The sequence below is a fragment of the Populus trichocarpa genome, chromosome 14 (genome assembly GCF_000002775.5).
Source record: "Populus trichocarpa isolate Nisqually-1 chromosome 14, P.trichocarpa_v4.1, whole genome shotgun sequence".
In the NCBI taxonomy this organism is placed as follows: domain Eukaryota; kingdom Viridiplantae; phylum Streptophyta; class Magnoliopsida; order Malpighiales; family Salicaceae; genus Populus; species Populus trichocarpa.
Window position 1 is genome coordinate 140,758 of NC_037298.2, and position 16,512 is coordinate 157,269.

The 16,512-nt window shown below is 31.6% G+C and overlaps 1 protein-coding gene and 1 pseudogene across 1 annotated transcript; both read left to right on the top strand.

Annotated features, from left to right (window-relative positions):
- The first annotated feature begins 5,816 nt into the window (after nucleotides 1-5,816).
- Nucleotides 5,817-11,260, top strand: LOC18104702 (beta-amyrin synthase). Its single transcript, XM_006374672.3, has 16 exons — nucleotides 5,817-6,268; nucleotides 7,261-7,446; nucleotides 7,594-7,683; nucleotides 7,783-7,980; nucleotides 8,067-8,151; nucleotides 8,251-8,417; nucleotides 8,534-8,725; nucleotides 8,818-8,931; nucleotides 9,025-9,144; nucleotides 9,258-9,380; nucleotides 9,499-9,597; nucleotides 9,721-9,777; nucleotides 9,871-10,061; nucleotides 10,155-10,413; nucleotides 10,567-10,650; nucleotides 10,879-11,260. Exons 1-16 carry the CDS (start codon nucleotides 6,068-6,070, stop codon nucleotides 10,999-11,001), a joined length of 2,289 nt encoding a protein of 762 aa, XP_006374734.2. The 5' UTR covers nucleotides 5,817-6,067; the 3' UTR covers nucleotides 11,002-11,260.
- Nucleotides 11,261-14,166: 2,906 nt separating this feature from the next.
- LOC112324105 (beta-amyrin synthase-like) lies at nucleotides 14,167-15,837 on the top strand (annotated as a pseudogene).
- The last annotated feature ends 675 nt before the right edge of the window (nucleotides 15,838-16,512 follow it).

Here is a 16,512-nt window from a genome sequence, read left to right on the forward strand (position 1 = left end):
AACTGGTTATTCTCTACCATAATTAAATTTAATTACAATGTTTAATTTAAATTTAACTAATAAATAAATTGAATTTATAATCTTAAGAGAAATATTTTATTATTGAATCTAATTTACCTTGTTCCTATATTACCCTCTTTATAAAAAAAAGAAGAGTGAAAAAAATAGGTTGATGCATATTTTGAGGAAACTAGTTTTAATATTATTTTTTTATTTTATTGTAGTAAATAAAAAATATTGATCTCTGATTTAATTTTGTGTTATTTTTTAAAAATTAATTTTATTTAAAATTCAAATATTAACACTTCTCGTGAGATTTTATTACAACTTCTTAATTGAGTTTAATTAAGTTGATTTCAAATATATTATAATGTAATTTCATAATTATAAAAGATTGATGTAATTCATCCAAATATTTATGCATATAGTTGGTGAGACATAAAACATCTACTCCTAGTCTAGAGAAGAAAAAAAAAACTAGTAATTTGACCCGCTGTCATGAATTAAATATTTTTATTTTTTGTAAAACAAAATATATGCAGGTTTTTCAATATATTTTTGTAGTTTAAAAAATTTAAGTGCAAATAAAAAATTTTATACATACATATAATCAAATAAATTAATAACTATGTGTGCTAATAAATAAATAAATAATCATTAACTATACCTAAAAAAACTTGAAAAATAGAAAGACAAATGTAACTCAAGATATTTAATATCGTAAGATGTGATTTTTACCCCGTATGTAGACAAACATATTAAATTGATTGAATAAAATAAAATAAAAAAATATTATGCAGGGCTATGTATATTAAAAATATTATTTGAAAATAAATTTTTTATTTCCAAAAATATATTTCATCTATAGAAAAAAAATTATAGATGAATCAGAAAAATCTCTTCAAAAATTAAACGAATAGTCAAAAAATAACCTTTGTTTAAAAGAGAGAGGTGATATTAATCTAAATATAAACAATTTTTTTTAAAAAAAAAACATATAAAAAAGAAACATTAATTGAAATAATGATAATAAAAAAAGTCTGACGCTACTAAGTTTGAGCCATTTTGTGAAGGCCTACGTGTGGGCATGCCCTGTCAGGCCCACACGACTGACCCGCAATATTTTTTTGTTGCACCTGGAGCAGATTACATGGTGTCCACCCCTAAATTTAAAAATAATTTAGACATTATGTCATCTGATCTTGCCCCAATTCTGACCACAGTGGTGGCCAGAAAATAAGAGACTAATTTATTTTTATCTTAAAACTTGTTTTTAACCTATTTTTGACCCAAAAAACCTATAAAAACATCTTAAGAATAATGATAAACATATACATGACCTAAAAAAACCATTCCAAAAACCAAAATTAACCCGAAATAAAAAATCAACCTGAGGTTAAATCTATTTTTTCATGAACTTTAAAGGTAAAAAAAAACACATAATATGAACTTTCCTTGTCAAAAGAAACCATCTGATACAAATTCCATTTGTTTTGATGGCTTAAATCAGTGTCAACGACATGTTTCTTTTTCTATCATCGAAATCTAGCGACCTCTCTCTCTTCTTTAAATCAGGGACTAAAAATAATAAAAATAATTTTTTATATCAAAATTGAATTTGAAAAATATTGAGGTATTAAAATTGTATAATCTACATTATTTTTTAAGTTCGAGGATCAAAGTGTTTTTTTTCAAAATTTATGCCATGCCACTTATATTTGATGTATTTTTTGGTTTAAGTTTCTCTTTTTCAATCTCATCTTTTATAAAAAAAAATTAAAATTAAGTGGTTTTTAATTAAAATAAATCACCAAACCAAATAAAAAAAATTCTACACAGTTCATTCATAATAACGTGTGAGAAAATAAATAATGAGATAATGTACAGTAAAAAAAACCATGCCTTTTAGTTTTATGGAGGTGGAAGAGTAATGGAAATTGGTTTTCCCCTCTGCTTGGTAAATGAAACAAAATTGACCTATGGATGGGACGTCTAGCTAATGTACAGTAAAAAAAAACCACCATAAAATTGTTTATTCAGTAAAAAAGTGAACCATGCATGCACATGTTGGATGGGACGCATAGCTAATTTTGCTGTATTTCGCCTACCCCGCAATTGTGTTAATAATTTAGTTGGAGTAAATTTAATTACATAAACCCTAGCTGTAACCCTTGGTAATTTAAATTTAATTAAATTGGATTACTACTATTTTTATTTTATTTTATTTTATTGTAAAGAGTATTATATTATGGCTTAGACATAGTATTAATGTAATTAGAAGAAATTAAATTCCCGTCTCGTTGTTAATAGATATTTTTAATAAGACTTATCACCGGATGCATTTATCTTTTTTTTAGGTGTTTATGGTGCGGATAAATATTATTTTTTAAAATATTTTTTATTTAAAAATATATTAAATTAATATTTTTTTTAATTTTTTTTTATCACCAACGCATCAAGATAATATTAAAAAATTAATTTTAAAAAAAATTTAATTCTTTTTAAAAAAACATTACCTTACCGCAGCGCCCAACAATCATAAATAAAAAAAAAATCAAACCTTGACAAGAGAAGAAGAAAGCCTTTAATTTTTCGTTTTTTTTTGTTTTTTTTTTATCTTAGTTGGTCCTCTGCCTTTTTTTTTTTTTTGGTGTGGTCTTCGGTATAATCGTCATTCCATACATCATTAATTCTAATTAACACGTACTATTGCACGTGATAGTACACCTTTTCTATATATTTCAAGAAAGCCTTTACTCTTTTTCTCTCTCTTTTTTTAATTAGTTGGTCCACCTGCTTCAAAAACGTTTTTGGTCGCATTATTAATAATTTCGGTTTATTTTTATGTTTTAAAAATATTATTTTTATTTTTTATTTTAATTTTTTAAAAAATTTTATTATCTTTTGACTTTTTTATATACTAGATTTGTTTTCCATTCTTTTTATATTTATTTATTTTATTTGAAAGAATTTATATTTTTTTAAAATTCATCATTATTCAACTTTTTTTTTTATTAGATTTGGTCCTTATTCTTTTAATAAACTTGAAAAAAAAATTTAGTAAGTTATTTTACATTCTATTTTTTATAACATAATTAAACACTGAAAAATATTTTCTAACTAATTTTTTATTATACTATCAATCATAAAAAAAAATTATTTCTAAAGAATATATTTTTTATAAAAATCACTTTATAAAAAAACCTACTTTCTAGACGTGTTGACTCTCTAATTTGTTTTTTATTATTAAAAAAATCAAAAAATAAAATAAATTTATTTAATTATCAAACCAACCACCTGAGGGTAGCAATGAATACCTTAAAATTTTATCAACTCACGGAGTAATTAATCAACGAGCTTTGAACAAGAATTTTATATAAACTTCAATGGAATCTTTTTTTTTTACCAAATTACATTTGTTAGGTATATAGCTGGTGGTGATCACATGATGAAGTTGACGATGTTAGTTTTAGTCCATTCATGTTTTGTTGTGTTGTACTGCTCAAGGATAATAAAAACACTATTATTTGTCTGTCTAGTTGTATGATAAAGGAGTATTTTCAAACTAATTTGCGCGTTATTTGAGTTTATATTTTATTTTTATACAATTTTAAAGATGTACTTTAATATCAACTTAATTAAAAAAATATATAATAAAGTTTTTTAAATTCAAAGCTGAAAGTTTGAATCCAATAAATTATTTTTTAACTATTAAAAATAGTTATGGTTAGATAATTGATTAATTTATTGCTTATAGCAATATAATTCATTCTTCTTAATCAAGATGACTGATAGCTTATAACGGGTGCGCCTAATTGACTAAGGTGGATGATGGTTGATACCTAAAAAATATTTTTCTTTGTAAATTTGAGGACTCTCAGATGCTTAAAAAATATATTTTTAGAGAGAAAGTACAATGATATTTTAGAGAGATAAACTTTAAAAATATATATTTTAAAAAATATTGAGAATGGAGAGGATGCAGACATTTATTCCTTGATGTTTCATGAGGTATTTATAACTTCTGAATCTTGTTATTTTGCTGGAGTGGAGGAGCTGCAGAGTCATTCTACCCTTACAAGTTAATTTTTTTTATTGTGAGACGCATTACACTCATTTTATCCGGCTAAGAGATGGAGACATGATGAACCATGGGTGATTTTAATATATATAATGATATTAGTGGAGTGTAAATTTATTTAATCAATTTTATTTGTTAAAAAGTAATTCATCTAAAATTTATATAAAATTTATGGAGATATGATATTAAATTTCGACTTTATATTTGAATTCATGGACGTAGTAGATTCGGCCATGTGGTAGGCCTAAATGAAAATGCAACCATGCTCGGGATGCAATGAAAAAAAACCTTGAGCTCGACACTTGCAGGAGATGCTTGTCATGCCCACCCCGTTAACTTGACAGGGCGCTAGACCAAGCTGCTAGGCCTGTCAACACCTACCAGACCTAAAAATTGGATTTGACAAGCGTCAGACTTAGCCCAGCGTGCCTGTATTAGAGGCATTTGGGGTCAGAGCGTAATAGTCTAACACGCCTGAGTATACTAATGTATTTTTTTATAATATATATATAGACATGACATAAAGACAGAAAATTAATTAAGAGTGATTGTGGCCCTCGTCCAATAATTAATCCTAAAATCATAACTTTTTGCCCTAATTAATCCTAAGATTTAATCAATAAAGTATTGCCTGAGAAGGGATGTATTACATAATTTTTTTGCAGGGTGGAGAAAATTAATTAAGAATGATTGTAGCCCTCAAGCAATGTCCATAGGGCAGGGCGACAATAATTTTTAGGATTGATTAATCCTAAGAATTAATCAATAAAGTATTGCCTGAGATTGTATGTATTACATATTTTTTGCAGGGTGGATTTGATTGATGGCCTAATATTGTTGGGAATATGAAGAAAATTATTAAAGTTTAAGACGAAGAATATGAATATGGCACACCTCCCCTTCCTAAAAATTTATCAAAAATAATTCAGTGAAACACGTATTTATATGAAAATATGCTTTTCTAGGTAGGATATAGTTGTTTTTTGAAGTGTTTATTTTTAAAATGTATTAAAATAATATATTTTTTTAGTTTTTTAAATTTATTTATGATATTAACAGATTGAAATTATTCAAAAAATATAAAAAATATTAATTTAAAAAAATATAAAAGACCGCAAAACACACATTAATTTTAAGGCCAAGTTCCTTAATTTCTTACTTAAATGAGAAAAAAATATGTATATTTTTTTTTTATAATAACATGGAAGTTAAATCTATATACAATGACTAGTTAAAAAAATCATTTTAATTTAAGTGTTAAAATTGATAGATAAAATTTATTATTTCTACAATATATAAATAGCTTACAAGGATGGAGGAAGACGATTCTTTTGCATTATTTAGGGTTTGAAATGTGATCTTATAATTAAATTATTCTCAAATTATGCATATTTTAACTTCAAATTAGCAAATATAAGTTAATTTTTACGCAAGTATTTTTCTAGAAACATCAATAATTCTGAAGCAACAAGTTTTTTGCAGACCAAAAATTGATTGAAGAGGATGGGGACTGACTGCTATTTCTTTTTCTACTCCCTTCTCTACTTTGAGAAAGAGAAAAAGGAAAAATTTAAAAGGGTTGCTAGTCAACAACCTTTCCCGTTGATGTAGCAGCAGCACACACAAAAAGAATAAATATAAAAAAATAAAACTCTACCTATCCCCTACGATACATCTCATCAATCTTGAAAGCTAAGCTATATAGCTGTGTGTTCATCTATTTGTACTACTTAGCAGCAGCAGCAGCTAGTTCATGCTTTCTTCTGCCGAAGATCACTATATTGTCTCTTCTCTGATTACTAACAAGTAATAGTATAGTACAATATTCTCCCTTGTTTATTTGTAGGTTGTTGCCAAGAGGCAACCGCTACTATATTTCATCTAGCTAGCTCTTGCTCATCATATACATATCCAATTTCCCCTCCCCTCTTTACATTTCATTTGCATTATTACGATCGACCAATATATAGCGTGTCGATATATATTATGTGGAGGCTAAAGATTGCAGAAGGCAGCAGCAATGACTACTTGTATAGCACAAACAAGTTCGTAGGGAGGCAGACATGGGAGTATGATCCTGAAGGTGGGAGTCCTGAGGAGAGAGCTGAGGTTGAAGAAGCTCGCCTCAATTTCTACAACAATCGTTATGAAGTGAAGCCCAGCGGGGATCTCCTCTGGCGTATGCAGGTATATTCTGTATTAATTAGTTCCCACTTAATTACAATACATACCTCTGTAATTAATTAATTAGTTAAGTACTAGCTGCTACCTACCTAGTACTTTATGTATTTCCTTTAACAGAGGAGAGATTAATTTTCTTGAATCCTGTTCTTGGTAGAAGGATCCAGGGTGATATATATCTTGCAGTTGCTAATTTCTTATAATTAGTTTTATTTTAGCATCTACATGGCTAATTACTTAGCTGGTTAGTCTGTTCCTTTCTTAATTTGGTTGTGATCATTAATATAAAATAATAAGAAATTTATAATAAATACTGTTAGGAAATTAATAGATGCATCTTTTGCTCTTAGTTTTGTCATTTTACGTAGAATATTCTTTGTTGTGATTCCGGGGCGAAACAAATAGCTACTTCTCTCCGCCGATCAACTTGAATATTAATTTCTCTTCCCATTAATTTTTAATATCTTTTGGCATGGTAGGGTTTTAATGACAGTAGTGATCCCCAGCACGGTATGTTAGTTGAATCCATTTATTTAGTAATAAAAGAGGGCAAAATCAATTCCAAGACAGCATCACAGGCATGGCTAAGAGATCTCAGCAGCTACTGTAAGAAAGAGATTACCAATCTCATGGGCTATAGCACTTCTCTTACGGTTCTCTTACTGTTGTCATCAAACCTGACCATAAAATAAGGGCCATGCCTTTTGTGCTTTCGGAGCTTTGCTCTGTGCACATCGTTTCATGGACACAAGTGTTGGCTGCTAATTAGGTTCATGATCATTTCATTGCAGTAATGTTAAATATTAAAAAACTATAATCATAAATGCGATTTTCACATATAATTAGTAATGTTAACTAGGGTTTTTTCTTTCTTTCTTTCACTGTAATACAAATATAACAATATTATTGAAGGAAGGTGGTGTCACTAATACTATCGAATATCCTTAATTATTTAATTTATTTGACCAGAAAATGTATATGTATAATTACTAATGCAGTTTCTCAAGGAGAAGAATTTTAAGCAAACAATAGCTCAAGTGAAAATTGAAGAAGGTGAGGAAATCACATATGAAAAGGCAACGACAACATTGAAGAGGGCTGTCCACTTCTTTTCAGCTCTACAGGCTAGTGACGGCCATTGGCCTGCTGAAAATGCTGGCCCCTTATTCTTCCTCCCTCCCTTGGTGAGCATCTTGCATCTATACAAAAATATTTTTGCTTAATTTCCCTATATATATATATATATTTTGAGGACTTGTTTCAGTATTCACTAGTAAGAGCAGCTTGCATATAATTGATTTTCTCTTCTGGTTTACTTCAAAATATTGCAGGTAATGTGTTTGTACATCACGGGACATTTAGATTCTGTATTCTCTGCTGAGCATCGCAGGGAAATCCTCCGTTACATCTATTATCATCAGGTAAATTTATGCCGATTATCTGCTCTTAACGGTTTAGTTTTTGGTAGGTAATATGCTAAAAATTATATCTATGGCCATGGAAATCTATGCTGCATGCAGAATGAAGATGGTGGTTGGGGGCTACACATTGAGGGCCATAGCACCATGTTCTGCACAGTTCTCAGCTACATTTGTATGCGAATTCTCGGAGAAGGTCCTAATGGTGGTCAAGACAATGCTTGTGCAAGAGCCCGAAAATGGATTCATGAACACGGTACTGTAACACACATACCCTCTTGGGGAAAGACTTGGCTCTCGGTAATCATCCACCCCGATATTGAATAGAACACAGAACCGATCGAACAACGAAACTTATGTTTTCTGTAACTGAAATCAATGTGCAGATTCTTGGTGTATTTGATTGGTCTGGAAGTAATCCAATGCCCCCAGAATTTTGGCTCCTTCCTACTTTTCTTCCTATGCATCCAAGTTAGTTAGTTTCTAATATTTCCGTCTCTGACTACCACCATCTGTTCAGTTTCCCTTTCTGTAGCCGTTGTGTTAACATTTCTATTGGCTTCAATGCAGCAAAAATGTGGTGCTATTGTCGGATGGTTTACATGCCGATGTCATATCTATATGGGAAAAGGTTTGTTGGTCCTATCACCCCTCTCATTCTGCAGTTGAGAGAAGAACTCTATGCTGAACCTTATAATCAAATCAATTGGAAGAAAACGCGTCATCTGTGTGCCGCGGTGAGTTCACCTTAAACTTGATATATAATTATTACCATTCTGAAAATTTGTTATGATATTGTTGCTACAAATAAATAATACATGATGTAATTTATTCTGCAATACTGTTAGTTCAGGAGGATCTCTATTATCCCCATCCTTTGATTCAAGATCTGATATGGGATAGTCTCTATGTGTTCACCGAGCCTTTTCTTACTCGTTGGCCCTTCAATAAGTTGGTAAGAAAAAAGGCTCTTGAAGTAACAATGAAGCACATTCACTACGAAGATGAAAACAGTCGTTATATTACTATTGGATGTGTGGAAAAGGTAACTTGCTGCTGCATAAAATGGGCACCATATATATAATCTTCTACTTCTATCTGATAATTTGTAATACTTTTCTGACCTTGAAACGTCAGGTGTTATGCATGCTTGCGTGCTGGGTTGAAGATCCTGATGGCATTTCTTTCAAGAAACATCTCGCAAGGATCCCGGATTATTTGTGGGTGGCCGAAGATGGTATGAAAATGCAGGTTAGTAGGGTTGCATTCTTTTACAAAGCTGTAGAGAGTAGAGACCTCAAAGAGGTTATGATGTACTTAACAAAATATGGAATCTGTGTGCAGAGTTTTGGAAGTCAACAATGGGATACTGGTTTTGCGATTCAGGCCTTGCTTGCTACTAATTTTACAGATGAAATCGGAGATGTACTCAAGAGAGGACATGACTTCATAAAGAAATCTCAGGTTTGTTACTTTTCCCTCTTAGAACTCAAATCTTTTGCCTTAATCATGAAGTAACTGCTAATTTTCATTTGGATTATCATTCTATATATTTAACCTGATTTAGCATTTTAAAGGTCAAGGACAATCCTTCAGGTGACTTCAAGAGCATGTACCGGCATATTTCCAAGGGATCGTGGACTTTCTCTGACCAAGATCATGGATGGCAAGTTTCTGATTGCACTGCAGAGGGAATGAAGGTAGCAAGCTTAATTTGTTGAATCACTTTAAAAATCACTAATTTTCTGGGCCATTTTGTTCAAACTGGAATATGCCTCTCACCAAATTAAACTATGTTGCATTACATCAACTATGCAGTGTTGCCTACTTTTCTCGATGATGCCACCAGAAATTGTTGGTCAGAAGCTAGAGCCTGAGAGGCTCTTCGATTCTGTCAACATTCTTCTTTCTCTACAAGTAAGGACTAAACTAAACTCGGCTTAACTCTCTATACAAAAACATGTAGCGCTTTGTTTCCTTCACTGGGCATTAGGTAAACTTTCCAGGGTCAGATAATAAGCTTTGTTATTGAACTTTCAGAGTGAAAATGGAGGTTTAGCAGCGTGGGAGCCAGCTGGAGCTCATAAATGGTTGGAAGTAAGTTCTTGAACACTTGCAATGTTTTCTTATTCTTTCATATTCACTTGTGGTAATCATGAACTGATGGTGTTTGGTTCTCCGTCGTCTCAGTTACTAAATCCCACAGAGTTTTTCGCTGACATTGTCATTGAGCACGAATATGTTGAGTGCACTGCATCAGCAATCCAAGCATTAGTATTGTTCAAGAAGCTATACCCAGGTCACCGGAAGAAAGAGATTGATAATTTCATAACAAATGCTGTACGATACCTCGAAAGCATACAAACTCCAGAGGGTGGATGGTAGGTCACCCTGATGATTTTTAAGTTCTGTTAACTTGTTCCTGGAAATTCTTCAGAACCTATTAACAAGGAGAAATATTTCCATTCCCACAGGTATGGAAATTGGGGGGTTTGCTTCACTTATGGTACATGGTTTGCTCTTGGAGGCCTAGCAGCTTCTGGCAAGACTTACGACAATTGCAAAGCTATGCAAAAAGGTTTGAATTTTCTTCTCAACATACAAAAAGATGATGGAGGTTGGGGAGAGAGCTATTTTTCATGCCCCAATAAGAAATATATACCTCTTGAAGGAAATCGATCAAATTTGGTACATACTGCATGGGCTATGATGGGTCTGATTTATGCCGGGCAGGTTAGCATAAGCATACTAACCAACTATTCACGAGTCTATGTTTTAGGCTGCGTTGTTGTTTCATTTACTTGTGTATTCCCTCTTCACGACCCTGCCTCCACAAAAGCAGGCAATGGCCTCAGGATTTCTGATACTAGAATCTGTTTCCTATAGATGGATAGAGACATTACACCTCTTCACCGAGCAGCCAAGCTGATAATCAATTCGCAATTGGAAGATGGTGATTTTCCCCAGCAGGTATCTTTCTAACTATTAACCTACAGTAAGAAAACAACTTCAATTGAAAAAAAAAAAAAAAGAAGAAAAAATGACCAGACATCCAACAGTCTGCCGGCGATTCCTGTCAGTACTTAGTGGGCGGGAGCTATATCCTATGATAGACAGACAGGAAATCACTGATGTGCATCTGCCCTTCAACTTGTATTTCACAAGTCTCCTAACCTGTGATATTCTTATTCATGACAGGAAATCACTGGCGTGTTCATGAAAAACTGCATGTTACATTATGCAGCATACAGAAATATCTATCCAATGTGGTCTCTTGCAGAATACCGGAGGCGTGTTCCGTTGCCTTCAACATCCAAGTGAATCTAAATCCAATAGCAAACTATCTAACTCATTGTAAATAAACACAAACCGAATAATGAATTTAAATCAAATAGCACTCCTCTATACCATTCTGTTCTGTTTGTTCTTTTAGAATTTTCCTAGCATGTATAGAGAGAAACATGTTTCTGCATAATAATACTTCTTTGTACACAGATTGAATGTCTGTAGCAGAAAGCTGTACCCTGAACTGTATCATGTTTATACTTTATAGAATCAAAGTAACATAAATGTTTCTGCATTGCTTGTCTTATTTGATCTAGCTGTCTCACTCTCAGTCACTGTTGCCCCTTCTCTCTGTTTTTTTCCCCCTTAATTTCATCAAATCTAACAAGCACCATCTCTTATGCAGCTCACAAAAAGCTGTGAGTCTCACTTCTCTTCCTCATTGGCCATTGTGTAATATTCTGAAGGTGGGGGAGAATGTAGTATTATGAAATTTTGCACTGAAAAAGACAGTATTGCCCTTATGTGTATAATTATGTATATTACTGATTGAGGGGCAAATTAGAAATTTCACATGATTTGATATGCGTGTGTATTAAAAAAAAAAAGAAGAATCAAATTTCTAGAGAGAAATAAAACTGAAAATAAAAAGAAAGAGAGAAAAAACGAAGAAGAGGAGAGGGAAGATAAAGGAAAGAGATGAGAGTGGAGAAAATAGATTTTTAAGGTAAGATTTATACTTTGATATGTATGATTGTTGTTATTAGATAAATGAAGATTTAAAGTTTATATTTTTAAGTTTGGAGGATTAATTGATATGGGTAATGATTTAATTTGTTAATTTTAGATGATTTTGTTAGAAATTATGAGTTTGAGATATAGTTGTTTAATTGATGTATTATGGGTATGAAGATTTAAGAAACTTCATCAATCTTTGCTTGGTAGTATGATAGGTCCAAATGATACGAGTCTAGCTCATTTTCAGGTTCAAGGGAACATGAGACTGATGAGTTGTAAAATCCATTGTTCTTGGATGCAACTATGTGCTGAGCCAAGAGGACATGAGTATGATAAACTCCTAGACCTAATGTTGTTGGACCCATGGGCGGAATGAAGAGGTGGCAAGCAGGGGCCCGGGCCCGGGCCCTGCAAGATTTATTTATTTATTTAGTAATTAAATGTGAGGAGCTGTAACATTTTTTAATGAGAGGGTCCTTCTTACGGGAAATATATTTGTTATCCTTTGCTTTAGTTTTGAATTCCTTTGACTTTGCCTTGATTTTATGGTACCAACATGCCTACGTGGAAAGAAAAAAAATGTAAAGTTATCAATGTGTTTTGATATTTTTTTCTCTCCCTACAGCCTTAATATAAATGTCTTCAACGCAGCGGGTCAATACAAATTGCAAACAAAATTTTTCTGCGAAAAGGTTGAAGTAGGTACTAATTAATTCATCTATCATTAAACAAAATAAGATAAATTTAAATTTAAAATATATTTTTTATTTTATTTTGAGATATTTATTAAGAATTTGATGATGGTTTTTTATAATTTTATTATTTTTGCTCTTTTTTTTTCAGATCTGCTAGTTCTAATAATTGTTTTTTGAATTCTTGATAGTGATTTTTTTTCAATTAATTAAATATATTTTATTGGTTTGTTTTGATTATATTTGGATTTTTTTTTTTATGTTTCAAAATTATCAATTTTTTCTCACAATATATGTTTTGATTTTAGGTTGAACCATGAACAAAATAAGAAGAATTGATTTTTTTTTTTTAAAAAGGAAAAATATTTATCCACTAGTTGACAGGTTGATTCGGCTTATTTTGACTTTTCTTGTTTCGACAGCAACTACTAAACGAGCTTTCTCAGCGATGAAGATTGTTAAAACAATACTTCGCAATCGGATGGAGGATGATTTTCTTGCAAGTTATTTGATTGTCTATATAGTAAAAGAAATTGCTAAAAGATTCACAATTGATATGATAATCAATTATTTCTATTCTATAAAAGAACGACAAGCACAATTAAAATAAATATGTAAGAATTATTCTTTATTATTTTTTACTTTATTTCAAAGTTTATCAAACATAAAATAATGTTTCGCTTTAGCTAATGTTTCTTATATACTTTGTATGTTTATATTTGATAGGTATAAAGACCAACAACATTAAAGTGATGGATACATCATGAAAATGAAATTAACTTTATTAGTATTGCTCCAAACCTTTTACCTTATACAAAGATCATTATATGTTTGTAATAAGTTATTGAATAAAACTAAATCATGCTGGGTTTTTTTACAACTCATGTACAATAAATTAAAACAAATATTATATCTTGTTATATTATTTTTGACCACCTCTAACAAATAATCCTAGTTCCGCCCCTGGTTGGACCCAACTATGTGCTGAGTCTAAAGGGATACGGGTCAGATGAGTTGTCAAACCCAATGTCTTTCGATCCAACTTGTAGCTTGGCCCAAGGAGACATGGATTTAACATACTATCAAACCCAACGATCATGTTCTCGGCAATTTGCCAAGCATAGAGGGTTAAAGACTAGAAGATTGTTGCAGGCCCGATGTTGGGCTATATGACTCTTTTTTTTTATTCTTATAACTTTTAACAAAATATTAATATCAGTGATATTCTTCTCCCTACAAAGTCCCCTAATAGATTACCAATTTTTAGGAGTGATCATTTTCGGTTCGGTTCGGTTTTTATAAGAAAAAATAACCAAACCAAATTTTTTTTTAAAAAAAAATTGAAACCGAACCGAAATAGGTTCAAACTGACCTGTTTCGGTTTGGTTTGGTTTTTTAGAACAAAAACCAGTTCAAACCTGTTTGGCTCGGTTTTTTGCCGGTTTAGCTCTGTTTTTTCGGTTTGGGTTCGGTTCCGTTCGGTTTTTTCAGTTTTAGGCTTATAAAATCGAAACCGAACCGAATCGGCTGGTTTTTTCAAAATTTTAATCAGTTTAATAGGTTTTTTTTCACGGTTCGGTTTTTCGGTTATTTTTTTCCGGTTTTCTCGGTTTTTCAGCTTTTCGGTTTTTTTCTCACCCCTACCAATTTCCCTTCTCATTAATGTTGTATAAGAGATATTTATTTCTTATTTATATTGTGTAAGAGATATTTATCTATCATTAATGTTATCAAGAGAAAATAATTTTCCAACCCTTCTACTCCAGCAAAAATGACAAGGTCCATGGGTTTCAAATACCCTATAAACTATCTAAGTAAAATGTTCATAATTTCTATTATTTAGACAAACACTTCTAAATACCAGAGCATTTATTATATCTGATAAAAAAAATAAACTTTTGTTCTTGAAATTTAAAGTTCATTCTCATTAATTATAATCTTTTACTTAAAATTACTGACTTTATCATCAGAAGATCCCTAAACCCCATAAAAAAATTGTTTTGCAAGTGTTGGGGTCTTTTACCACCAATTATCAACTTTCTAAACTATGGAGAATAAAATATTAATATGAACATATAATTACCCATTATTAAAATTCCAAAAAGCTTTATTACTGAGCATACTAGATTTTGGAACACTATCAATATCATTTGAAATAATTCTTACCAGAGGCCATATTAAATATTTTATGTAATTTCTCATATATTTGAAATAATAATTCTTACTAGAAGGGCCATCATTGTAATTGAGCACGAATATGTTGAGTTCACTACATCAGCAACCTAAGCTTTATTGTTGTTCAAGAAGTTGTATCAGGAGATCGATAATTTCATAACAAAAGCTGTACCGTACTTTGAAAGCTTACAAACTCCTGAGGGTGGATGGTACGTTCCCCTGATGCATTTTTAATTTCTGTCTTTTTTTTTTAATTTGTCGTGAGTAATAAATAGGAGAAAATGTTTCCAATACAGGTATGGAAATTGGGGGGTGTGCTTTATTTATGGGACATGGTTAGCCCTAGGAGGCTTAGCAGCTGCTCGCAAGAGCTAGAGTAATAGTGCAGCTATACGCAAAGGTGTTAATTTTCTTCTTAACATACAGAAAGATGATGGAGTTTGGGCAGAGAGCTGTCTTTCATGCCCTAAGAAGAAATATGTACCTCTTGAAGGAAATAGGTCGAATTTGGTACGGACAGCATGGGCTATGATGGGTCTAATTCATGCAGGACAGATTAGCTCTTGAAGAAAATGGCCTCATAATTCTTGAACATTAATCTTTTTCCTATCTATGGCTACAGATGGATAGAGACCCTAGACCACTTCACCAAGCGGCGAAGCTGATAATCAATTCACGTTTGGAAGATGGTGATTTTCCCCAACAGGTAACTTTCTGAAACCAATTTAGTCAGGAAATCACTTGAATCAAAACCCTTAGCCTATGATCTTATTAATGAAAGGAAATCACTGGTGTTTTCATGAAAAAATGCATGCTACATTACGCAGCAACAGATATATCTTTCCGATGAGGGCTCTGACAGAATACCAGAGGCATGTTCCATTGCCTTCCAAATAAATCTAAACTCAACAGTAAATCATTCAACCCATTGTTGTAAATACAAATAGAATACTGCGAGTCCTATATAATATTTTTCTCATAGAATTATAAAGGTTTTTGTATAATATTGCTTTTCGTAACAGAATGCTCTGTTCTGGAGTTTAAATCACAGATGCAGCATCGTAATATCAGCAAACCTAGTTCAGATAAGTTAATGCAAATCTTTTCAAAGAGCCTGCAATACCTGGCGACAACACTCTCCGAGGGCCAATATAGGGAAAATGTTCCTGTAGGCAGAATAGCTGATCATACAATTCTTGTTGAAGAGTACCCCCACCATCTCCCGTCATCAAACCGACAAATTAGCGGCGGGCATGCCAAGAATTAGCAGCTCCTTCTAGTTTTAACTTCAAATGAACATGTCAAATCATTCAAATAATGATGTAACGCCAACCTTTTATTCGGAAGTTCATATGTTTATACCTTTTTTTTTCCAGTGATATTACATCTACAACTTTGTGTCAAGCAATTTGAAAATTTTCCCTCAGATTTTCTCCAAGCTATTTAGAAAAGTGGTAGCAGATGACACTGAATATATATAATTAGGGCTCTCACGTTACATAATCAGTTTAAAGTGCTTATGCGCTACAAACCATTTGTAGAAACAGAATGCACCTCTTGAGGAAAATCTCCATTCTCCATTTGAGAATTTATGGAAGCAGGTCCCCTCTCAGCCTTGCAAGTCAGAAAAAGTAATCATTATCGTGCAACATAAAAAAGATATAAAAACATCAAGAAACCATTAAACTATTAAACATAAGTATCGGTAATTTAAATTTCTAGCATTAGGATCATGTTTGATTAATATTTTACGATATAAATAATAGATACAAAAATAATAAAAACATAAAAATAAATATATCCCCATGGAGAGTGAGTCATGATCAGGAAGTGAAATTAAGGCAAATATTACATGAAATCTGTCCGTTCTTGATTTAATGAAAAAATGGACCCCTTTGTTTTTATGCTTTTCTCAAATCAGTCCTTGGCTTCCCTAATTTCT

What these genes read in the sequence shown, in the direction of transcription:
- LOC18104702 (XM_006374672.3), top strand. Translation starts at nt 6,068, where the DNA reads ATGTGGAGGCTAAAGATTGCAGAAGGCAGCAGCAATGACTACTTGTAT. An exon ending in TATTCTTCCTCCCTCCCTTG is followed by an intron (nt 7,447 to 7,593) that starts GTGAGCATCTTG and finishes AAAATATTGCAG; the next exon opens with GTAATGTGTTTGTACATCAC. An exon ending in AAGATGGTATGAAAATGCAG is followed by an intron (nt 8,932 to 9,024) that starts GTTAGTAGGGTT and finishes ATCTGTGTGCAG; the next exon opens with AGTTTTGGAAGTCAACAATG.